The following is a 24256-nucleotide window of genomic DNA, read 5'->3' as shown; positions in this document are numbered from 1 at the left end:
AGTAGGTATTGATACAATATAAAACAAAATACAATACTACTCCTCGAAGCTGCCCTTCCTGGGAAGCATTGAAATGAAGCATCATTTAGAAAAGTCTTCCCTTGATGGGCTCACCCCCTCCCCTCCCATCACACCCCCTCCCCATGCCAGCCCTGTGGACATGCCCTCTGCTGGGTAGGTGGGTCACCCACCGATGGTCCGCCTCCCAGGTGCCCCTGCTCCTCAGGCACTGGGAACCCCTGCCCCTCTCTGGGCATGGGTCCCGGCTGGGCAGTCCCCCTGCTGGAATCACATCCACCCTGAGGGGTGGTGCCTCGGGGTGGCCCCGTGTCCTCTGAGGTGCCAGCTGGGTGCCTGTGGGGTGAGCCCACCTTGAGCTCCCACCCAGAAGCCCCCAGGCACCTCGTTGGCCAGCTCCCTGGTGCCACGCAGAGTTTCCTGAAGTCTGCAGGGAGGTGGTGGTCGCACCCTGTCTTCCAGTGTTTCTGGCCTTTACTCTCGTCTGGCTGGGAGGATCCCTAGGAAAGGCCAGGGGCTTGCTGGCCTCCTGGAGGCCATAACGGACTGAGGGCAGGGGTGGCAGGCCCCCGTGGTGCGTGGGGGGTGGATGCCGTGCCCCTCCCCACCCCATCCTCTGGGCTCTGTCCTCCCCGCCAGGGCTGTACTCTACCCCTCGGGCCCCAGCTGCTGCCCACTTTTTCCTTCCCAAGGAGCCCCGCCTGGCCACACCTGGGGATCAGCAGTGTTTACTGGTAACCCCTGCATGGGGACAGGCGGGGCCTGGGAAGGACTCTCAGTGGAAACCTGGCAACCGGGCCTCGCCATGTCTGCGGCTCCTCGCAACCACCATGGCGATGCCCGACACTGCGCGTCCAGGGCGTGTGCCCCACACACACACGCTCTTCTCTGGCCGCAGAGGCCAGAAGGCAAACCGAGCCCGCGTGGGATTCTTTCAGTGGCCCCAGGGCTGGGCTGCGTCTCTCCGGCTGAGCGGTTCTTCCAGAGGGAACTGAGACGGGGAGGGGCGGGCCCGTGGCGTCCCCTCCTGTGGCCCCGGGATGCTGGACTCCTCGGTGGCAGATCGGTTGACCCGGCTGACCCTGAAACTCCTGGAGAAGGTAAGGCAGCTGGGCACTCGTGTTTTTAGCAGCTTGTTACAGAAGCACAGCTTTGAAAGGTAAGATTATACCTGGAACGAGCCCACTTGCAAAGCAAGACCCTTTTCAGCGCTTTTAGCCTCGTGGTGAAGAACTGTGGCTCCTTGGCTTTTCTTCTCTGTGTTTGTACAGAACCAAGTAGGTTCTCCTGGCAGTTTCTGCAGCCAGGAGGCAGGCCCGCACCCACCGGCTGGAGCACCGCCAGGGCGCCCTGATTCTCCCCCTCGGGGCCTCCCAGCTTCCGAGTTTCAGGGCGCGGCGTCTCGGCCGGGCCTGGGGTGGGCGGCCGGTGGACGCCCTCAGGCCGGCCCCCTTCTCCTCCTCTGAGGGTCTGCGGGGTCCTCACGGCTCCCCCCACCTCACCTGCCTGCTCTGTCCCTCTGCTCCCGACGGCTGCCCAGAGCGGCAGCAGGGCTCACCCCAGAACTGGCCCCGACAGTAGCTGCTCAGCCCAGGGCTCAGTGGGGCAGTCAGGTGGTCAGGACACAGAGCCGGCCTGGTCAGGCTCTTCAGATAGCCTCCTGCAAGGGCCTGTGGGTTTCAAGGGGGAGTGTGTGTGCACTGTATGGCGAGTGTGGCCTCAGGGTCCCACCTGGCTCCCTGCCCCGCAGCCCCCTCACACGCTTCCTGCTCCCAGCCCGTCTGTCTGGGCGCTGGTGCCCGGCCTGGCCCCCACACTGAGCCCGCGCCTGGAGCACAGTCCTCGCTCTGCTCTCTTCTCACAGAAGCTGAAGCAAGAGCGCGAGGATGTGGAAGTGGATTCTGAGGACCCCCAGCTCACGCCCGGTAAGAGCCCCGGGCTGCCTGACGCTGCACAGGCCCCGGAGCAACCTACACACACACACACACACACACACACACACACACATACACACACACACACACACACACACACACACACACCCTCATATCGTATCACATCCAGCCTGCATACCCAGGAGGGCACGTCCACACACACACACACACACACACACACACACACACACACGCACACACACACACACACACACACACACCCTCATATCGTATCACATCCAGCCTGCATACCCAGGAGGGCACGTTCATCATTCCTGTTTCGCAGTTGAGCGCTAGAGGCACAGAGAGGTTAGATAAGCAGCCCAGGCTGCCCAGCTTGGATCACAAGTGGCCACACCTGCATCAGACCGTGTCGCCCTGCGCTCGCTGTGCGGTGTGGGTGTGGAGGGCCTACCCCACCCGTGTCGGCCTGCGCATCCTCGGGCGCCCAGACCAGACGCCCCGTCGTCCCCAGCATGGCTGGCGGTCAGATGCTTAGGCCACAGGACCCAGGGCAAGGACTGCTTTCCCTGGTGACGGGCTCCGGGCTCAGGGACATCTAGGCGAGGTGCTGGGGAGACACTGCTTGTTCTTTACTATGTGGCGTAGCCCCTTGGGCTGCGGGGGTTCCAGGCAGCTCCCAAGTGCAGCAGACAGAGCCCAGGGCCCAAATCCAGATAGAAAAAAATCCCAAACCAGGTCACATGACCAAGGACAAGCTCAGAACATGGAACAGTACAAATGGGCCAGGGAAGTGGGGACTCCTGGAGGGGGAGTGGGGACCCCAGAGGACAGGCAGCCCGGGCATCGCCAGCTCTAGGGGGAGGCGGCAGGCCTGGGGGGAGGGGCAGGCCCGTGCACCCAGAGGAAAGGAGCTCAGGGACCACCAGAGGCATGGTGTCCAGGACGCTGCAGGAACCGTTCCCTGAGGCTCCGTGGAACACGCCAGCCTCCAGGCAGCTTGGGGCTGCGGGGTGGCTCCAGGTGATGGGAGGCTGGGCTCTCAGCCCCATCCCGTGAGGGCCTCCTTCCTCTCACCGCGCCCCGTGGAGCCCGCGGGACTTCCCGGCAAAGGTGCAGGAGCAACGTGGTGCTCGGGCCCCAGGGGAAATCCTCACTCTGCAACTTCCGGCTCCTGTCCAGGAGTAAGATAGACCCCCCTGAGAGACTGAGCTCCCCGCATGCCCCCCACCATTGCCCACGTAATCCCCACAGGGCAGCCCCCCAAGCTCCGTCCCCAGGCACCTCCCTCCTTCTCTGGGACAGGCGTGCAGGTCCCGGAGTGGGAGCTGCCGGGGTCTGCAGTGCCGAGCCCTGAAGCACGCGCTTCCCTCCAGGAAATGAGGACGGGCCAGAGGCCGCCCTGCGGAGCGCTCTGAGGATGAGGAAGGACCTTCTGCAGAGACTCTGGGTAGGCCACGTGGCCACAGGGAGCCTTGGCCTGAGCTCTCTGCAGCTGAGACTGCGGCCTGAGCTCAGAGCAAACACAGGCCAGTGGAGGTGGGGGCCCTTCTGGAACCCGTGCTGGTTCTGCCGTTTGCGACTTGGGGGCGGACAGCTGATGGGCCGTGAGCAGCTGAGGGGCGTCATCCCCGATCACGGAGTCCAGGGAGAGAGGAGAACTCACCTGTAGGCTGGGCTCTCACAGGGGGCTGTTAGCTGAAAAAAACTGCTCTGTTTGCACATGATCAGAGGTGGAAGTGCCGCGTGAAGGGTCCGGTTCCCCTGGAAGTGGGATTCCAAGATGACCAGGGCTTCGTCCAAACCAGAGGCACCCGCAGCAGGGAATGACCATGGGAAGGGGTGCGTTCGGGTCCAAACGATAGTTGTGATAAACTCACTGCTTTGTGGTGAAGTCGACCTGGAAGCATGCTGGAGAGACAGAATATCCTCTATAGGCTGGAAAAAGTCGTTCGGGGTCAATTTCTCCGGTGTGCACCAGGCAAGGGCCTTCTGGCTTTGCCTCCAGGGCCTGGCTCCAACTCCGACCCAGCTGCGCCCTGGGCCTACCATCTGATCATGCGCCCGGGTGGGGTGGGAGGGAGCCTGGTGCACGGGGGTAGCAGGTGGTCCTGGGGCCGCTCCCCCACTGCGGGGGCCACACGCCTGTGAGCTGGCGCTGTCGTGCCAGGCGGGGTGAGGGCCTGGGACACGCCAGCCTGCTCCGGCTGTCACAGCTCCCTGCCTCCAAGCACGGGCTCTGCTTTGGCGTTACAGGAACAGCACCTCCTGGAAGAGGTCTCCCGGGCCCGCGCCTGGAGGGGGCTGGACGGAGGAGCCCGTGGGTCAGTGCTGCCCCCAGAGGTGCCCCCTGTGGGTGTCCACCCCGCTGTCTCCCCGGCCCCACCCACCCCGGACCCACCGCAGATCACCCAACACCCAGTAAGTCTTCCTCGCGGTGAATCTGGGGGGCAGAACCAATGCAGGGAGGGTGCCACGCCCCCAGAGACCTCTCACCTAAGCAGGGATGGCGGTGTCTCCACACCTCCGTCTCTCGCCTCTTTCAGCACCTTAGGGAAGTGTGCGGAAGGGGCCGTGGGCTGAGCGGCGGCCGTGGCTGCATTCCGTGTCTGGCTCTGTCGGGGCTAATGTGTGTCATCAGGCCTCACAGGTGCCCTGAGAACTGGCTGGGGGTAGGGGGTGCTTATCTCATTACAGGTGAGAGGCTGGGGTCCCAGCTCCGCCCCACGTCCTAACCTTTGCGCTAGGAGCAGAAGTATTAGGAGGTTTCAGTATCAGGAGGGCCTGAATTTGGGGAAGAAGTGTGTCAGCTCCTTTCCCAAACTTCATAATGACTGGGGAAGCTTAGCACCTAGTCTCCAGGGCAGAATTGTAAAAGGTGGAAGACTGTTCCACTTCTGAGAGCCTCACGCCTGCATTCAGCATCCTGGGTTACAAGCGATGGAAAGCAGCTCTGACTTTCTTAAACAAAAGGGATCGTATCGGGGGCAGCTGGATGCCCAGAGCAAGGAGTGGTGGCAGCTGGGGCCTGGCGGGCTGCGGCCTCGGGGGCTGAGTGCATGAGGAGAAGACCAGGCAGGAGGTGGGCGGGGCCAAGTTGAGAAGGTTCTGGATCGGCTGGCCAGGGAGGTTGGTGGTGCCCACAGGCTGGGTCCATGACCTGGAGGGCGTTTATCCTCTGGGAGGGGACCTGGCAGCCCACGTGGAGGGAACAGAGAGGGAAGGGGCGTGCCAGCAGAGCCCCCAGAGCCCCCTTTGCCCCAGGAATGGTGGGGTGAGGGTGTAGGTTCAGGAGGCTCCCCCCGTCCCAACGTGCGCATACTTACTGCAGTTCCTCAGGCCCAGTCATGCTTGGGTGTTTCAGTCTCAGCCCCAATGACAGCACGAGAGCAGGCAGGGGCCTTGGTGGCTAGGATGAATGTCCCAGAGACTCTGGGGTAGGAGGTCCCCTCTGCCGCGAGAGCACCACCGCTGTGACTGCCTGCTGGTCTGTGCAGGGCCGGGGGTGGCCTGTGGGGGGGTGGCCGACTGTGGCTACAGGCCAAAGCTGGCTGCCACCTGTGTCAGTAGGACCTGTGAACTGAGAGGGGTGGTACACTTTTAAATGTTTGGGAAAGAATCAGGGGAAGAATGATAGTTTGTAACACATGAAAATGATATGAAACACACATCTCAGGGTTCATAAGTGCTTACATGTCTGGGGCTGCTTTCCAGCTACAAAGGCAGAGGTGAGCAGTTACAACTAAAGCCGTGTGGCCACAAAGCGGGAACGATACACTGTCCAGCCCTTTACAGGAAGTTTGCCAACCCTGGTCCATGCCATCCTTTCCGTGAACTGAGAGAGAAGGGACAGGGCAGGGGATTAAAATAGAAATCAACGCCTGGTGTGCGCCCCAAATTTGTGTGCGTTTATTTTAACTCAGGAGGGAAGCCAGAGGGTATTCCCAGGCCGAGATCCTTGGATACCTCTATTAAAGCAGAATCGATGGAAGCAGGGATGAGCTTAGCCCACTAAATCCAGGAAACGTGGGAAACATGAAAACCGCCATGTCTTACTCAGCTTGGGCTCCACTACAAAATAGCACAGTCTGGGCACTTAAACATCAGACGTTTACCTTCTCACCACCTGGAGGCTGGACGTCCCAGATGAAGGTGCCGGCCAATGCAGTTCTTGTGAGCGTGCTCTCCTGGCTGGTGGGTGGCCGCCTTCTCACTGTATCCTCAAGGGGCAGACAGCTTCTGGTGTCTTTTTCTCTTCTTACAAGGACACCAGCCCTATCAGACTAGAGCCCCACTCTTACGACCTCGTTCCCTTTATCACCTCCTCATAGGCCTCATCTCCAAATGTAGTCACTTTGGAGGTTAGGGCTTCAACATGTGAATTTGTGGGGGGACAAACATTCAGCCCATAACATTCCATGTCCTAAGTGATACCCAGCCTCAAATATTTATCTATTCAGCCATCTGTTTAACCTCTAGGGTTTCTCATTTAAAGTCCCCCATGGATGGCTGGTGGATGGATGAGTGTATTTTTTTTTAATTTAATTAATTAATTAATTTATTTATTTTTGGCTGTGTTGGGTCTTCGTTTCTGTGCGAGGGCTTTCTCTAGTTGAGGCGAGTGGGGGCCGCTCTTCACTGCAGTACGCGGGCCTCTCACTGTCGCGGCCTCTCTTGTTGCGGAGCACAGGCTCTAGATGTGCAGGCTCAGTAGTTGTGGCTCACGGGCCTAGTTGCTCCGCGGTATGTGGGATCTTCCCAGACCAGGGCTCAAACCCGTGTCCCCTGCATTGGCAGGCAGATTCTCAACCACTGCACCACCAGGGAAGCCCCTGGATGGGTGTATTGATAGATGGATGGATGGTGGATGGTGGATGGATGGATGGATGGATGGATGGATGGTTGGATGGGGGGATGGATTGATGGGTGGATGGTGGGTGGATGAATGGATGGATGGATGGGGGCATGGATGGTGGATGGATGGATGGTGTGTGGATGTTGGATGGATGGATTGATGGGTGGATGGTGGATGAATGGATGGATGGATGGGTGGATGGATGGATGGATGGGGGATGGATTGATGGGTGGACAGTGGGTGGATGTTGGATGGATGGATTGATGGGTGGGTGGTGGGTGGATGGGTGGTGGGTGGTTCTGTAGGTCACTATTCCCGGGGCACATTCAGGTAATGGGTCGTCTGGCTCTTCTAGGCACCCCCACCTCCCACCACCATCATCCAGCAGCTGCCTCAGCAGCCACTCATCGCACAGATCCCCCCTCCCCAGGCCTTCCCCACTCAGCAGTCCGGAAGCGTCAAGGAAGGTAAGTGTTCATAACGAATGTTGTCACGGGTTTATGCAATTCTCTACTGAAAAAATAGTTTTGTAAGCCAGGTAGTCTTTTAGGGCCAGCTTTTGACTACTCAACTGAAGCTATGTATTTACCAACATGAAAATAATTTCACTTTGAAAAATCCTTACTGATGGATATCCCTGAGGGAAGAAGCTTGGACTCAGATTTGAAAGAACTGTGTTCCAGCCCAACTCATCCAGTGATTAGCTTCAAAAAACCCTTGGTTAAACTGCTTTTTCTCTTTAGGTAACTTTTAAATACTTGAATTTTAGAACAGCTCTATTGAGGTGACATAGAATAAATTGCACACCGTTAAAGTGTACAATTTGATAGTATTGACACCTGTACACACCTGTGAACCCATCACTAAATCAAGGCAGTGAACACACGGCATCACCTCAGGCACCTTTTCCCGCCGTCCTAGCTGCTTTGTCACTCTGCATCAGTTTGCGTCTCCTAGATTTTTGTATGAGTGGAATCACACAGTATGCACTCTTTCCTGTGTGGCTTCTTTCTCTCAGTGGCACTGTTTTCAGACTCATCGCTCTTGTTGGGCGTAGCAAACCATGGCCCCTTGAAATTGCCCAGTGACCTTACATTGTGAGGATGGGCTGGTTTGCTATCCTTTCACCTGTCGATGAACACTTGGGTCGTTTCTAGTTTTGGTCATCACCACAGAAGCTCCATGGACACTCACGTCTGAGCCTGGATGTACATTTTTATTTCTCCTGGGTAAACATCTAGGACCGGGACGGCTGAATCATGGCAGGTGTGTGCTTAAAACTGCCACGTGTGAGAGGTCCAGTTCCTCGACACCCTCACCTGCATGTGGTGCGGGCAGCCGTGTTAGCAGGGGTGGTAGTCGGTCGCTGGGGTTGTAGTTTGCGTTTTCCTGACGATAGGAGGTATTGAGAGTCCGAGGCAGACTTGTGTGTAGAATCACCCGATGAGTGTTCTCAACTCTGTCGCGGCACTGTAGCACCACTGTGTACGTGCTACACGTCAGGCCTGGTCCATGGTGGCCTGCAGCTCCCCAGGGGGACCGTCCTCACCGTGACACACAGGAAGGTGGCCTGGAGGTGCAGAGAGGACAGCCCGCTGGTCTCTCCTCACCACCCTCCCTGGTTTTTCCAGATGAACTTTAGTGACTGTCAGGCTCTAGAGGTGAAGCCAGCATACCCTGTGCGTGCGTGTGTGCGTGTGTGTGTGTGTGTGCACACGCACGCACGTGCGCGCAAGTGTCTGTGTGCCTTTAAAAAGTGCATTTAAAATCACTGGTAAAAATGAAACAGTCAGTCAGTAGCTAGTTATTCAGAAAAGTCAAGTCACGTTCCTTACCCCACTCATTATACCAAAACAAATTCCAAGTGGATCAAATATTTGAATGTAAAAATAGGGACTCTCCAGTGTACTACAACAACCCCTTTGGAGAACTGCTGGGCTGCTTCCTATGAAGTAGATACGCGGCTTCTGGAGCTCCACTCCACCCCACTCCCCGCGACTGCTCTCCATGTCAGTTCTACCTTTTTGGAAAACTTCACAGAAAAGACACTGGTATAACGTCATACAGCAAATACATTTGAATTAACTCACCCTTTATTGTATCTCAGACTGTCCTCCTGGAATCCCGTCCTATCACCTGGGAACAAGTCTTTTACAAGGTCCTGCAGGACAGGCTTTTGAAGCTGCCTTAGTGTTCACTTTCTTTTTATTTCCCCTTGTTCTTAAACACTAGTTTTGCTGGATATTCAAGTGTAGGTTGATAGTTATTTTCTCCCAACACTTTCTAAGGGCCCCGTGATAACATGGGGACCACCCGGATAATCCAAGATAATCTCCCTATCTGAAGATCCTTTTTAAAAAAAGTTAATTTAAAAAATTGTGGTAAAAAACACGTAACATGAAGTTGACCATCGTAACCATGTTTAAGTCGTGCTAACTATATTCAACATTGTTGTGCAACAGATCTTTAGAATTTTCCGTCGTGTAAAACTGAAACTCTGTCCCCAGTGAACAGCTTCCCATCCCCCTCCCCCAGCCCTTTGCGCCCACCAGTCTGTTTTCCACCTTCTTGATTTTGATTGGGCTACATGCCTCATAAGAGCGGAAGCACACAGTACTTGTCTTTGTGTGTCTGGCTTATGTCACCGAGCATAATGTCCTCAAGGTTCATCCATGTTGTAGCCTGTGTCAGAGCATCCTGCCTTTTTAAGGCTGAGTAATATCCCACTGTGTGGCTGGACCCCATTTTACTTATCCCTTCGTCCGTGGGCGGAGACTCCGGTCGCTTCCATCCCATCTCAAGATTCTTAACTTCGTCACATCTGCAAGTCCCTTTCGCTGTGTAACGGAACACATTCGCAGGTTCTGGGATCAGGATGTGGGCATCGCTGGGGCCATTCTTTAGCCACCACGCTATTCAGTCCCTCAGACTGTGGGCCCATTTGGGGGGTTGGGCGTTCCGTTTCTGCGCAGCTGGGCTGTTGCCGCTGTGCTTCTCTGCGTGCCTTCTGGTGAATGGACGTGCTCGTGTCTGTGGGGCACACACCCGGGGATGGGATGGCTGCTTAGGAAATACTGCCAGACAGTTTTCCAAAGTGCCTGGACCCATGTGCACCCCACAGGAGGGGAGGAGAATTTCGGTTGCCCACAGCAACTTACCAACACTTGATGTTTTCAGAATTTTTCATTTTCACCAATCTGGTGGGCAGGCCATGGTAGCTTCTTCTGGTTTTAATTTGCACTTCACCTTTTCATATATTTTTGGCCACTTGAATATGCTTTTTTGTGAAGTTCCCATTCAAGTATTTTGCCCATTTTTCTTTCCGGTTTTCTGCCTCTCTTATTGACTTCTAGGAATTCTTTATGTATTCTAAAAATGGGTCATTTTGACATATGTATTGCAAACAGCAAGTCCTTTTTGTGGCCCTTCCACTCTCTTCATAGTGTGTGTCTCTGGATAAAAAGAAGTTCTTAATTTTAGTGAAGTTCAGTTTTTCAGGCTTTACTCTTTATGGTTGGTACCTTTTATGTCCTGTTTAAGAAGTCTTTACCCGTCAAGGTCAGGAAGACGTTCTTCTGTATTTTCTTCTGGGGCTCTGTTTGCCTTTCACATTTAAATGTACGATCCACCTGCAATGGATTTTTGTGTGTGTTGTGAATTAGGGATCAATGCTATTATTTTTGCCATGGATACCCTGCCCTTTATTTGACCCCCTGCCCTTTATTGAAGACTGTTTGCCCACTGCACTGACGTGTGCCCTGGTGGTGAGGCTGTAGATGTGGGTCCACTTCTCTACCCCCACATCCGCCGACTAATCTTTTCATGCGCGATTTTACTCGGGGGGGCCCTGCGGGGCTGATGGGGAGGGCTCCCTCTCAGAGGGCTCACTGTGGGCGGGGCTTCCCAAGCCCCGACCCACGTGGGTCTCCTCAAGGGCCTTTGCCCCCTGTGGGGCTGCCAGACTCAGCTTCTGCACTAGCAGTCTGGCTCTGGCCCCTTCCCCAGAGCCCCCTGGCCCTGCGCCGACATCTGTGCCAGTCAGGGCTCTGCAGAGAAACAGAACCAGCAGGGTGTGTAATACAGCGAGAAGGACGTGCTTTAAGGACTTGGCCCGCGTGATTGTGGAGGCTTGGCAAGTCCACGCCTGCAGGGAGGTCCGGGAGCGCGGCCGAGGGGGAGGCTGTCTGCTGCAGCCCAGCTCCAAAGCGCGCCCGGGAGCCCCAGCCCAGGCCTGGAGGCCCCATCTGCTTGGCTGCGAGTCTGAGTGGTCCTTAGAGGCTCGCTTTCCTTCGGTGAGGCCAACAGAGCCTGGAGGGCTACCTAATTTCCAGGGCCTAGCTGCTGTGGAAAGAAGCAACATTTATGTCCCACACTGACCAAAATTAGCGTTTCCTAGTGTCCCGAGTTGGTGAATATATTAGCTTCCTGGGGTGGCTGCGACAAAGCGCCACAAGCCGGTGGCCTAAAATGACAGGACTGTGTCTGCTCCCAGTCTGGAGGCTGAGCTCCAAACTCAAGGTGCGGCAGGTCCCGGGGAGGGGCCTTCCTGCCCCTCCACCTCCTGGGGCTCCGGGCGCCCCTCCAGCCTCCGCCCGCCGCCTCTGCGTCTTGCCCCCTCTTCTGTCTCAGAGCTCCGTCTGCCTCTCGCTCAGGAAGACACTGGCCTTGGGTTTAGGGCTCCCCTGGCTGATTTCATCTCAAGATCCTTATCATACCTGCAAAGACCCTTTTCCAAATCAGACCACATTCAGAGGTCCTGGGGATTAGCATGTGGATACCGTCGGGGCCACCACGCAGCCCAGCGGACGGACGAGAGGAATCCAGTGGCAAGAAGGCTCCACCGTCAGTAGGGTTCAAAAGGACGTGTCTGAGCACACAGCCCGGGACCCGCAGACCCACAGGCCTCCACGCCTGCTCGTAGAGCTCTGTGTCTGCTTCGCCTGCGCTCCGTTCCAGGAGCGGCCCGGTCACCGGCGGCCGGCCGTGCGTGACCCAGCCCTCCGTGCCCTCCCTCAGACATGGTGGAGATGATGCTGATGCAGAGCGCACAGATGCACCAGATCCTCATGCAGAACCTGATGCTCAGAGCCCTGCCCCCATCAGCACTCGCGCCCGCCCCCCTGCGCCTCCCCCCACAGGTAGGCGCCACACCCAAACCAAGACCAGAGGACCTGGTGGCTCTTCCTCTGGAAATCCACGCACCTCTGTAGCTTTGAAAAACACATTTCTGGCTCCAGCTCTGTGCTCCAGCTTGAAGCTCCCAAGCGCCCCCCAGTCCCACCCAGATGAGGAAGGGGTTGCCCAGTTCAGGGCCCAGACAGCGGCCCCCTTGAGCCAGATGAGCTCTGCTGGAGCCTGCCCCCCACCCTCCTGCCCTCCTGGACCCCTGCCCACCGCTGCTCTGACCCTGACCCCATCCTGAGTCAGGAACCACGTGGAGGGGAGGGGAGCCCAGGAGCAGCCGGGGGCCCGCTGAAACGCCCTGGTGTGTGTCATGCTGAGGACCCGCAGTGGGCTCGCCCCGCCGTCCTGCGAGCCAAGAGGCAGAAGCCGCCCTCTGTGTGCCACCATCACCACTACGCGCCCCCAGCCCCGCTGCAGGCCAGCCCCACTCCTGGCTCCCCGGCGGGTTACTCCACGTGGCCCCCGGTGGTCTCCGCCACTGCTTTCCCTCCTGCTGCCAGCTTCCTGCCCACCGTGTGGCACGTGGCCCATCCCTCAGTGGCCGCCCTTGGCACGTAAGTCCAGGCTGGGCTCCCGGCCAGCCTCCTGGGCCTGCGGGGTGGGAGGACCCCAGGGCCTGGGTCGGCCCTCCTCACCCTCTGTCAGGCCTGTAGCTGCAGCAGGAGCCTGGGGAGGCCTTGCCAACTCCCGAGGGAGGGGTGTGGCGGGGGTGGGAGGTAACCCTGGCAGCCTCAGTCCTAGCTGCCACGGCTGGGTGTGGACCCCATGCCCTCCTCCCAGGGGAGCTGCCCGAGGCTTGGGTCATTTGTCCAGCCCAGCAGGGGAGGGCCCAGCATAAGCCCGGCTGTGAGGGCCCCCACGGAGCCCTGGCGGCGAGACCCACCTGAGCATGGTGTCTGTGAGCCAGCTGCATCCAGAGACACCCTCCTTCCTCTAGGGCTGTGTCCGACGGCGTCCTGCCCACACAGGCTCCAGGCCTGTGACCCCACCGCGGGCTCGGGTAAGCGGCAGGGCCTCGTGCTCCCCCAGGGGGTGGGCAGCCGCGGCCCTGGATGCGGGGGGGGAGGGTCACGAGGAGACACGGCTCAGGAGCCAGGAGAGGAAAGGTCGACTGAGGTAGCCACACGAACCTTGAACCTTCCTGGGGGAAACGCCATGAGCAGAGTGCCACTCGTGGTGCCCGGCGGCCCAGGGCAGAGGCCCCGGCTCCTCACAGCAAGGGAGCAGCCGCAGGACATGTGCCTGGTGTGTCTGTGTGAGGGCAGAGCTGCAGGCCGGTTCACTCACGTAGCCTCTCCTCCTGAAGCCGAGCACCGGAGGCTGGGCCGAGGCAGCGCTGTCTTCCATCTGCCTCTGGCTGGATTCTCCCCACGGGACGAGTTACCTTTACTCCACTCTCTGCCCCTCTTTTATTTTCTCTGGTGGAATTATGCTTCCTGGCTGCTTTAATATAATTTTCTCGCAAGTGTCATTTTCAAGTATTACGCGTGTTTTCATCGGCCCCTTTTGGGATAAATGGTCTCTTTCCCCAAGTTCCACTCGAGCAGGACCCCTGCTCCAGCCTTACATCTTTGGACCCTCGCAGTTGCCAGAAGGGTCGTCAGAGGAAGCGAGATGACCTTGGAATTGCCCTTTGGCTGCACACAGGCGCCCCTGGGCTGACCTCGGCCCCGTGCAGCTGCCCAGCGAGGAGAGGGCCAGGGCCTGCGTGCCTGAGTGCAGCTCGTCTCGACAGACGACAGACGCCGCTGTCTTCTTAAATGTGCAGTTAAACGTCTGAGCCGATTTCCTGATTTTCATGTTGATGTTTTCTTTCTTTCTTTCTCCCCCAGCACTGCGGCCTGCGGGGGGCGGGGAATGGGCACCAGGGAATTCCCATTCAGTTTGACGTTTTCTAACATGGCTTTTCCCTTTGGTTTTATTTCTCAACGTAATTGTTAACTCAATAGAGGGAAGAGATTGGACAGAAGTTCACCATGTTTGGACGGTCTGGTAAATTGGAAAAACTCAATTTTGTTTACCTCCCAAGTCAGGAAAGCCCCGCCTTCCCTCCTATGTCTTTCTCACCTGTGAGTGTCCTTTACTTTCACACAGAACATTTCACTTCCGTCACCAAATGTGTGGGGTTTCCCCACATCAAGCAGTCCTCTGTGACCCCCGCATGGGTGTCCTACAGTCCAGTTCTGACACCACCCACCGGGAGATGGTGTCGGATCCCACGGGTTAAGGGCTCAGTCACAAATCCAGGCTGCCACCTGTGTCCCCGTGGAGTGGGGTGTGTCACCCTCCTGGTATGCGGCTGTGTCTGCCGACCTGGCCCCCCCGAGCCTTATGCTATGGGGGCTGCACGCAGGCCTGATCCACGGGCACCTCCATCTCTAGTCCCCTCCCTACTCTGGAGAATGGGCGTGGGGCGGCGCTGTAAGCTCCAAGGTTCTCATCCTGGCTCCGTCTTCCCGGCGACCAGCCTCCACCCAGGAGCCGCCCAGAGTCACCTCATTAGGACAAAAGGGGCTCCTGGTGCTCCTGTCACTTGGGAATTTATGAGGAGCCCCACGTCAGGAGCCAGGGGCAGATACCAACATACATGTTTCCTACGACCGCACACCTGGCCTTGCTGGGTCAACCGGGTTGAAGGAAACATGTTCCTGAGTCCGGGAGAGTCCGGTGCCGGGAAAAGCCCGGCAAGGCCACCATTGGGGGGCCTGCAGGAGGGGCGGTCACTGCTGAGGAGGGCCCGGGCGGGAAAGCACCCCGAGGCATGCCAACCTGGGGAAGCCGAAGAGGTCTGAGCAGGCCCTGGGAGTGAGGGAGGCGGGTTCTGGGGCCCGGGTGCCGGGAGTACAGTGGTGGCATGGCGTGATACCGCAGCATAAGACGACATGGCCATCTGGTTTTGTCCTGGTTCCTGGCACAGAGCTCGTAAAACCTTTGGATTCCTGCGACTGTGTTAACGAGGTGACTCGGGCGCTGGAGAGCTTCAGATGGGGCTCGTCGCCGGAGAAGCCAGCCCTGATGAGAGGCTGGAACTCAGGCCCCGCCCCCAACCTCAGGGAGGGGAGGGGCTGGAGGCTGAGCCAATCAGCAGAGGCCAGCGATTTAATCAAGCCCCGCCACCCTAGCAGAGCCTCCACAAAACCCCTAGAAGATGGGGCTGGTGAACACATCTGGGGGGTGCACCCCAGCTCCACGGGGACATAAGCCCCCAGATGTCACCCTATGGACGCCTCCATCTGGCTGTCCATCTGTGTCCCTTGTAAGAAACCCGTGTCTCCCTGAGTTCTGTGGGCCATTCTAGCAAATTACTGAACCAGAGGCGGGGGCTGTGGGAAGCCCTGGCTTCTGGCGGCGCTGGACAGTGGGTCCCCTGGGCTAGAGTGGGGGGCAGTCTTGTGGGCCTGACCTCCGCCTGTGGGGGCTGCACTGGCTCCTGGCACTTAGTGGCAAGTGTTGGGAGAAAACTTCCTTTGACCAGCTATGCCTGGCACCCTGGCGGGGCTGCTGGCGGGGGTCCCCTCAGCAAGATGTCGAGGACACGAAGCGAGAGGCGCTGCGCGTGCTCAGCGGCCTGCGGACCTGGCACAGCACCTCCAGGGCGTCACGGCCTTGGGAGCTGAATCTAGAACACACTTAGGACAGTAAAGGGCTGGGGATGCCGGCGACACCCAGAGCAGGAGCCCTGCTCTGGCAATGCTGGGTTTGCAGGAAGCTCTGGGACGTGACAGCACGTGCCCGGGCGGGGTGGGCAGACGGCACGGCTGCTGACAGACCGTGGGGCGGCCTTCTCTCAGATTCAGGTCGTATTCTGTACTAAAATTCAAGGCATGTTTTCAACCATATATAAAAATACCCCAGAATTAATAAGAAAAAAGAAAAACCAGTAGAGAATGGGCAATAAGACCTGACCAGTCACCCTTCTGGTGGAGGGGATGCCGATGGAGAGGGTCACTGGTGACAAGAGAAATGCAGGATGGCCACAGTGCACATGTGGACACCATCCAAGCAGAGGGTCAGGGCACACGCAGGTTGCTCGGTACCTGACACCAGGTAGCAGGACCTGGGGGCCACTACTACGGCTGCTGGTGGGGACAAACCATCCATCCCTGGGGAAACACTCATAGGCATCAGCTATAAAGCTGGACCTCCCGCCTCCAGCTCCCAGCAATTCTGCTCAGGCCCGTGCCCAGGAGAAAACCTGCCTGTGTTCCGGACATGACCAGAGGTTCTGGAGGGTCAGCTCCAATGGCAGGTGGTGACCTCCAAATACTCGCTGATAGGACCAGTGGGTCTCAGGACCCCTTCAGTCCCTTAAAAAGGCCTGGGGAGAGCTTTGTGGGGTTAGCTTTGGTCTTTGCCATGTTAGACTTTAAACCGAGAACGAGCTTAACTGACGACAAATAGGTCACGTGGCCAATGATTCAGGAACATGACAGGGCCCGTGTTCCCGAGAGCCAGGGAAAGTCCAGGCTCAGGACACAAATCCAGTGGGAAACACGTTTTCATGTTTCTGATCGATTTATGGGAGAAACCAAATTCTTAGAATCATAGTACTTGGGGTTTCAGGGTCCCCGAGAGGCTGTGTTTTATCGCCATGACCAGTTCAGAGCTCCTTGGAGGGTCTGTGGCACTGTGGTCAGTGCTTGGAGGCCCCGGGTTGGCTCGGCGCCCGCCCCTTCCAGATCTGCTTCCACCCGTGATGCCCGAAGCTTGTGCACAGCTCTGGATAAAGCTCTGGGGTAAACTCCTGGGTTTATTTTCATATTCACACGGCAGGATATACTGACAGGAGGGAGGCTTTCCTACAGGAGGATGGGACATGGCAGTCGGAGCTCTGCCATGCCGGGGCCACGGCAAAGGACTCAAGCACAGTCTGTGAGCAACTGCCTGACCGCGACCGATGGGTAGGGGTGGGTGATGGCAGGAGGCGTGCTGAGGGTGCCCTGCGGTGGGTAGGCCTGGCCCTGCAGCCACCTCGAGGGTCAGCCTTGTCCCTCACCTTGCAGAGGCACCAAGCAAAGGCTCCAGGCCCCAGCGCTCCTGAGAACTGGATGGGACCGAATCCAGCAGGATTCCAACAGGAAGTGGGGGCAGGCCCACCTGGGCTGCTTGATTTGTCCTGAAGGGATACAGACGTGGGAGATGCCTCTTTGTCAAAGGCAGAGCCCCAGGGAGGAGGTGGCCGACACGCCCCACCTCCGCATCCTGAGCACTTGGAACTATTTTATTTACAACACTGAAAATAACACACCTACTGTGTCCTGAACAAAGAAATGAGTGGAAATTTCTCTCATGTTTTTTGTTTTTTTGTTTTTTGTGGTTCGCGGGCCTCTCACTGCTGTGGGCTCTCCCGTTGCGGAGCGCAGGCTCCGGACACGCAGGCCCAGCGGCCATGGCTCATGGGCCCAGCCGCTCCGTGGCATGTGGGATCCTCCCAGACCGGGGCACGAACCCGTGTCCCCTGCATCGGCAGGCGGACTCTCAACCACTGCGCCACCAGGGAAGCCCTTCTCTCGTGTTTTAAGAGGCAAATTCCACTCGTGGAATTCAGCGCCTGCTAGGGCTGGCACTTGTGCAGCCCCACAGGACAGCAGTGGCCAGCAGGGACCTCCGCGCGGGGAGCCCTGACCCCGGGGGCCCGGGACGGGGGGGATCCACTTTCCCTCCACACGGCAGCACTTCGGTCAGAAGAGGTCCCTGCTCAGGGGCTGAAGCCTGGTCCCTGTGTACCTGCTCAGCTCCTCGAGAACCTGCTTCTCCTTCTGGTACATCTGAAAGAAAGGGGCAGAAACAGGTCCAGATTGGCCCAGAGACCTGGCCTCCTCGGGCCCTGGGGTTCCCTCCCCGAGGCCCGGGGCCCCCTCCCTGAGGCCCGGGGCCTCCCACACAGCCCAAGGCAGGCCGCGGTCCCAGTGCACAGGGAGCACCGACGTGCTGCCCGGTGGCGTGTGAACCCTGCAGCCAGCAGGGGGCTGGGAACAGGTGCTGGGGCGGTGGTCTATGCATGAAGAGGAGCGCCTGCCTGGGTCGCAGGAGAAGGGGCCAGACTGGGTGGCCCGGCCCTGAAAGCACGGGAGCGGGGGTGAGGACGGCCCCCCAGGGAAAGGGCAGGCTGGTGGGAAGCCTGCTGGAGGCTTTCCTGAGATGCTGCCTGTGTGTGGGAAGCAGTGGGGCTGAGCAGGGGAGCCAGGCGGCCACAGCAGGGTTGGGCGGGGGTGGGGTGGGGGTGGGGGGGAGCCAGGGTGTGGCCCGTGTGGACCCAGCAGCCTAGGAAGGCCGGGGAGAGGCCCACTGCCCGGAGACTACCTCGTTAAGGAAAAAATGCTTTTCTTCTATGCTGTTCAGGGAACCCATCTGATTACAAATGTAATTCGAGTTAATAAAACACAATACAGTGCATCTACCAACACAGACCTTCACAGACAGAGTAAACACTGGCAGCCTTCCAGGAAACAGAACTTTACCTAACAGGTCTGGATCAGACACCCGCACGCTCTAGATCCCGTTTCCATTGACAAATACCATCACACTGTCTCTTGTAAAGGTTTTTAACTTTAAGCCATTTGAATTTTATAGAATTTATGGAATGTAGTGTCTCTCCTCAGATCTTTCTTTCAACAGTGAATAAACAATGCAGTTAACAGCATTTAGAGCGTCCAATATTTAAGACAAACACTGTCCTTTTTATAAAGCAGGCATTATAAGTTCCTTATTTCACTGCGCTTCTCCATTTGGTTTTCATACTTAACTGCAAGGGGCAGGTGGTGCAGCCCCGGCTCCTGGGGCCTCAGGCTGCAATGCCCCCCGTGTGTGTGCTGGGGACAGGGGATGGCTCCTACCTTCTGCCACTCGGCCTCCGTGCTGTGTGTGAAGCCCAGCAGGTGACAGAGCCCGTGGGTGGCAGTCACCTGTCAGAACAATTAAGAAGCTGCCTCAGGGGGCGGTCAGGACCAAGCCATGAGCCAGGGAGTAGGGGCAGGAAGTCAGGGAGAGCTCAGTGGATGCCTGGTGGGAGGTTAGGAAGCTTCCTCCAGGCCCAGGCAGGGCTGTGGGCAGGTGGTGAGGTCACAGGGGTGGGGTCTGGGGAGCGGCAGTAGGCCTGGCCCGTGGCAGGATGTGGAGATCAGGACCTCCTCTGGGGTGGGGAAGGGGCAGACGGGTGGGTAGCTGTGGAGACACGGAGGACCAGGGCAGGGGAAGGGGGAAGGTACCCCGGGCTGTTAGAAGTTGCCAACGTGCACCTGGGCACCAGCTGGGAGGACAGTGGCTTGGCCTGGCCCTGTGCCGGGGGATGAGGGCCCTAGGAGTGTGGGCTGGCCCTCCGCTGGGGGCAAGAGAATCCTCAGGAGGTGTGGGGGAGTGGAAGAGGTCCACAACTGCCCCCCAGCCCAGAGCCCCCAGGGGTGCACAGCTGCTGGCCACAGAGATCCCAGAGCTGAGACCTGTGCTGACTAGTCCTGTCTATGCTGCAGTTGCCCCAACTCCCAGGGAGAAAGCACACCCTCCTCCTGGCAGCACCCTGACGCCTGAGCACAGGGCGTCTCGCTGGGAAGCTCTAAGCTCTGCTTCAAGCCTCGGAAGCACTAGGCTCCCCAAGATGGTAATTCAGGGTGTGGCTGTTCGGCCAAAGGAAAACACCTCAACTGAACCCACAGGAACGTTAAAACACGACTCAATCACACACCACTTTCCAGAACACTCCCACCGCCCTTCGTGGCATCAAGCTGAGGAGACAGACCTGAAGGTCCCGGAGGCCAGAATCCTGCCTGCTTTGGAAAGTTCGGTAAGAAGCTCGCGCAGCAGGTCCGAGCTGGCTCAGCACAGCCTGCTGATCTCCAGAGGTGAAGCTAAGAACAAGGCCGCTTTTGGGGCTCCCCCTTCGGTTATCCACGTAGATGCGCCCTGTCCTCTCCCCTCACCCAGCGGTGCCATGGGGCACGCAGACCCCACGGCCCAGGCTCTCCCCTCTGAGGGATGGTGAGAGGGCGCTGCCCCTGCCTGTGGGTCTCCCCCAGTAACCTCTGTCCTACATGAGGACGGTGGTGTGTATGCCTGTGTCGCCTCCACCTCTTCTCATGGCCTGGGTGGAGGACATCAGCCTTTGCTTTGCCAATCGGGATCTGTCATTTCAGCACTTACAGTCAGGACGTCATAGTAATCTTCATTCTCTTTGCAGTGCTGGAAGATGTACTCCACCCCCAGGAAGATGTCTCCTAAATCATAGTCGTCTGGGAACTCAGGCTGCGGAGTGTCCCCTGCCTTCAGGCTCTGAGAGTGAGGAAACACACATTTGGGGAACTCGACCCCACAACACTAACCGACCGCAGGCCCGCAGATTTCACCCCGAAAGGCCCTGCGCCGCTAGTCCCAAGGCAGACAAGTTGGGAACGTGGCAGAGACACTGCGCACGACTGACTGAAGATGTTCCCACCCTGTCAAATGAACCTTCCATTTCTTTCATCCTTCCTAAGGCACAACCACCCAGCTGCCTAACTTCTATGGAGCTAAATCACCACATCGATACAAGCTTACATTTCTGTTTTTTCCAGTTGTTGTTTTGTCCTAAACAAATAATCTTTCTCATTTTCCCACAAAAAGACCATAAAGACCAGTGCATTCAGTTGAGGCCTGTTCACACTAAGCCAGTCACCTATGGCTTGATATTTAGGGTGTTAATATTTTTACTTCCTATCAGGGAAGACGATAAGTAGATACTTTAATACATTTTTATGTTACACATTGAACATTTTATGTTCTTTCCATTTATTTCCTTAGGTGTGACACTAGTGGATTTAACAGTAATCAAGATTTACTTCAGGAAAACTGCCAGATTGCCTTCCGAAAGGGCTGCCTCAGTTTATGCTGTTACGAACAGTGTGGGGAGCCTCGGATCGATCGTTCACATAACATAGGTAGTGACCCGATATCACGGATTTGTTTAAGATAGTCACCCAATTCTGTCCTTTTACTCTCAGAGTTATTTAAAAGTTTTCAGTCTATACATACGCATTACTGAGTCACACTTAAAACTGCAGAAGCGCTTTCTCTCTAATTCACTGATACAGAACGTGGGGTCAGGGCGGCAATCACCTCCCCTCCTCCAGCGATAGGATCTGATCAATAGGGGATGGTCACACGGTACTCTCTCATTTTGTGTGTATTTGAAATTTTTCAAAGTAAAACTTAAAATCGTGTCTGTGGTATAATTAACAGGGATTTACAAAGGAAGGTAGGCCAGACAGGAACAGGAAAACAGTTTTTACCTCGTAAAATGGAAAGGAAAGCACATCTGTTGGGGTATTTTTGTCTCTGTAGATTCTATTAATCTGCTGAATCTTTCTGTTGTCGACACAGACGACCCCCAGGTCGAACCTCTGCACCCCCAGGGCTCTCCGCACCGCCTGCACCTTCTCGCGGAGCCGCGCCCGCCTCAGGGGCACCGCCCGCTGCAGGTTCCTCACAACCAAGCTCATCGCGGCCGGAGCCACTGCGCCCTGTAAGAGGCAGACGAGTCAGAAAGCCATCCTAAATTCTGCAGAAACACCCGCGCGCACACACTCCATTCACCCTGTTTGGTGGAATTCGTTGAAAAACGTCACGGAATGTGCCTTTCACCATCAGGAAGCCATGACTCGGAAGGACGTGTACACGCTGTGGAGTCAGGCGCGCCAGACAGACGTCAACAGCCACTAGGAAACCGGGGCAGCGGGGAGGAAGGGCCCAACGGTGAAGGAGTGCACCGTGGGGGCGGGGCGGAGAGCGCCTCGTCGGCTCCGGGCCGCCCGCGGGGAACGCCCGCCGCCCCTCTTTGGGGAGGAGGAACTTACCGGGCGGAAGCCGGCGGGCCCGGGCCTGGACGCCGCGTACCAGAAGCTCCGCCGCCGCCGCCCGGCCAGAAAGCGGAGTCCGAGCGCGTCGGGGCCCAGGCGCGGGACGGACCGGAAGTGGGGCCGCGTAGCTTTCTGCTCGCTGCGCGCAGTGAAACGGTGAGTCTCTGGCTGTCGCGGTCCTTGCGGGCGGCTCCTGCCCGGCGCCAAGGGGCCGTGGGACGGCGGGCGGCGGCGTCGTCCCTGAGCCGGATGTTGAGCGCGGCGCGGGGCCTGGGCGGGCGGAGGTCTCCCCCTTTCCCGCCGCCGCGCCCGTGTCGCTAACGGAGGGGGGGGCAGGGGCGCGGGGCCAGGGACGCCGGGAGGACACTGGGGGCGCGGGGGGGAACACAGCGGGTGCGGGGCCACCCACCGCGCCGCCCGAGGTTTGGCTTGCGCTGCACCGGTGCCCCTGTCCCTCGGCGGTCTGGGGTGGGGCAGCCTCTGCGTGAGCACTCTTGTTCTTCAAGCCAGCTCCTGGGGGTAATCGCCCGCGTGTAAAAACGCAAATTATTTCTTTGTCTGGAAAGAGTATTTGGAGCTCTGGTTACTCGGAGAAAAATTAGACGGGAGGAAACACTGAAACACTAATGTTTTAACAGTGTTGCATTCTAATTCTCTGGCTGTCGAGATTGAAAGACGTCAGAAACCTCCTGTCTTTAAGTTGAAAAGAGTAACGGCATGTATTTTCATATTATTATTTGAGGTTTTACCGTGAATTTACCGATTCAGTAAAATGTTTTGAATTTTTGTTTTTAGACGATCATGCTTTAAAGCTCCGTAACAAAGTAATTTATTTGTACCAACTTCTACCCCGCACTCAAAACCAAACCAAAACAAAACACAACAACCCCACCAGTTGGCTCTCAGAAAATAAGAATACTTAGCCCTTTGCTTTACCTGACATGTGATTAAAAATTCTTTTCTTAGTCTTCCAGCACTACATAGCTGTGATGGTCTGAATTTTTGTCTTTCAGCGTATTGTGAAGATGAGGGGGGGGGCTCCCTAGCTGAACAGATCGTTTGCGGATCTACTTTTCTGCGCGTATTTATTACCTGCCAGTAATTGGATCAGAAGATGAATCCAGCTAATCCTTTCAGTGGGCAGCAGCCTAGTGCTTTTCCACCATCTTCCAGTGGTTCCATAGGGACGTTTCAAGCTAAGCCACCATTTCGGTTTGGTCAGCCCTCTCTTTTTGGACAAAACAATACATTATCCGGGAAGAGCCCAGGATTTTCACAGGTGTCCAGCTTTCCAGCATCTTCTGGACAAAGTCCTTCTTCTTCAGTGCAAACATTAGGATTCTCCCAAACCTCAAATGTTGGACTCTTTTCTGGACTTGAACACATTCCGCCCTTTGTAGCTACCTCTGGGTCTTCAAGTTCATCTGTGCCTGGAAACCCAGGATTTAGTTTTAAATCACCCAGCCTTGGAGCATTCCCAAGTACTTCTACTTTTGGACCAGAGACTGGAGAAATAGCAAGCTCTGGTTTTGGGAAAACAGAATTTAGCTTTAAACCTCTGGAGAATTCAATGTTCAGACCAATATTGGGGGCTGAATCCGAGCCAGCGAAAACTCAGAACCAAATTACTTCCGGACTTTTTACATTTTCCCACCCAGTCAGTAGTGGACATGGGGGACTGGCCCCATTTTGTTTTTCTCAGGTGACGAGTAGTTCAGCCACCAATTCAAATTTTACCTTTTCAAAACCAGGTAATAATAATTCATCATCATCTGCCTTTACTTCTGCTTTGTCAAGTCAAACTGTGGAGGAAGAGAAGAGAGGCCCAAAAGCACTATTTGGAAGTTCTAATAGTGGCTTTACTAGCTTCCCCATATCTTCTTCAGGGTCCTTGGGTGAACCCTTCCCAGTTAGCAAAACAGGTGTCAGACAAGGATGCGAAGAAGCTGTTTCCCAAGTGGAGCCACTTCCCAGCCTCATGAAAGGACTGAAAAGGAAGGAGGACCAGGACCGGTCCCCCAGGAGGCACGGTCATGATGCAGCAGAAGATTTGGACCCTCTGCTGAGGGGCGATCATCCTCCAGATAAACGACCCGTCCGCTTGAATCGACCCCGGGGAGGCACTTTGTTCGGTCGGACAATACAGGATGTCTTCAAAAGCAATAAAGAAGTAGGTCGTCTGGGCAACAAGGAATCTAAAAAGGAAACTGGCTGTGCCGAGTCTGGGGAAAATGACCACTTGGCCGTCCCAGGAGGCAGTCAGTCTGTCCTGGCAACTTCCCGGCTTCCAGGTGTGAATAAAGAGGAAGAAACTGAAAGTAGAGATAAAAAAGAAGGTGTGTTCTAAAAATGTACAAAGTATGGTAAATTCTGCTGGCAAGTTCTTGGTAAATTTCCCTGGATGTTAGTTTGAATTTCGTAGTAAACCTCCTGTAAACATTAGGGATCCTAACATACCATAGGATCTCAGAGCAGGT

The 24256-nt window shown here is 56.8% G+C and overlaps 3 protein-coding genes across 5 annotated transcripts in view; 2 read left to right on the top strand and 1 right to left on the bottom strand.

Annotated features, from left to right (window-relative positions):
* Positions 1 to 1058: 1058 nt before the first annotated feature.
* Positions 1059 to 13638, top strand: LOC309823232 (uncharacterized protein C21orf58 homolog; the record flags this gene model as incomplete). The annotated part of the gene is made up of 10 exons (XM_082655371.1): positions 1059 to 1118; positions 1396 to 1595; positions 1795 to 1943; positions 3922 to 3981; positions 4084 to 4334; positions 7124 to 7235; positions 11785 to 11906; positions 12271 to 12506; positions 12890 to 12952; positions 13538 to 13638. 9 exons carry the CDS (start codon positions 1059 to 1061, stop codon positions 12933 to 12935), a joined length of 1236 nt encoding a protein of 411 aa, XP_082511497.1. The 3' UTR covers positions 12936 to 12952; positions 13538 to 13638.
* Positions 13639 to 17159: 3521 nt separating this feature from the next.
* YBEY (ybeY metalloendoribonuclease) lies at positions 17160 to 21908 on the bottom strand. 3 transcript variants are annotated; one of them, XM_082654271.1, is made up of 6 exons: positions 21777 to 21908; positions 21213 to 21443; positions 20089 to 20217; positions 19688 to 19715; positions 18789 to 18857; positions 17160 to 17720 (listed from the first exon to the last, which is right to left on the bottom strand). In XM_082654271.1, exons 2-6 carry the CDS (start codon positions 21420 to 21422, stop codon positions 17497 to 17499), a joined length of 660 nt encoding a protein of 219 aa, XP_082510397.1. In that variant the 5' UTR covers positions 21423 to 21443; positions 21777 to 21908; the 3' UTR covers positions 17160 to 17496. The 3 variants fall into 3 exon arrangements, with proteins under 3 accessions (XP_082510397.1, XP_082510396.1, XP_082510398.1); XM_082654270.1 differs by lacking the exon at positions 21777 to 21908 and adding an exon at positions 21517 to 21730; XM_082654272.1 differs by lacking the exons at positions 19688 to 19715; positions 21777 to 21908 and adding an exon at positions 21517 to 21727 and having other exon boundaries at positions 17484 to 17720.
* Positions 21811 to 24256, top strand: part of MCM3AP (minichromosome maintenance complex component 3 associated protein) — a 46263-nt gene continuing 43817 nt past the window's right edge. The window contains exons 1-2 of the mRNA XM_082654269.1: positions 21811 to 21935; positions 22793 to 24115. Coding sequence (XP_082510395.1) covers positions 22894 to 24115 — 1222 coding nt within the window. The 5' untranslated portion in view covers positions 21811 to 21935; positions 22793 to 22893. The remainder of the gene's footprint in view (positions 21936 to 22792; positions 24116 to 24256) is intronic.

Source organism: Grampus griseus, assembly GCF_964374135.1.
Source record: "Grampus griseus genome assembly, chromosome: 5".
NCBI classification, from domain to species: domain Eukaryota; kingdom Metazoa; phylum Chordata; class Mammalia; order Artiodactyla; family Delphinidae; genus Grampus; species Grampus griseus.
The sequence above is the reverse complement of the archived record's forward strand: the minus strand, read 5'-3'. Positions and strand labels throughout refer to the sequence as shown.

What these genes read in the sequence shown, in the direction of transcription:
- YBEY (XM_082654270.1), bottom strand. Translation starts at nt 21,567, where the DNA reads ATGGTGAAAGGCACATTCCGTGACGTTTTTCAACGAATTCCACCAAAC. An exon ending in TTTCCTTTCCATTTTACGAG is followed by an intron (nt 20,218 to 21,212) that starts GTAAAAACTGTT and finishes CCTCACTCTCAG; the next exon opens with AGCCTGAAGGCAGGGGACAC. An exon ending in CTGGCCTCCGGGACCTTCAG is followed by an intron (nt 18,858 to 19,687) that starts GTCTGTCTCCTC and finishes TTGTTCTGACAG; the next exon opens with GTGACTGCCACCCACGGGCT.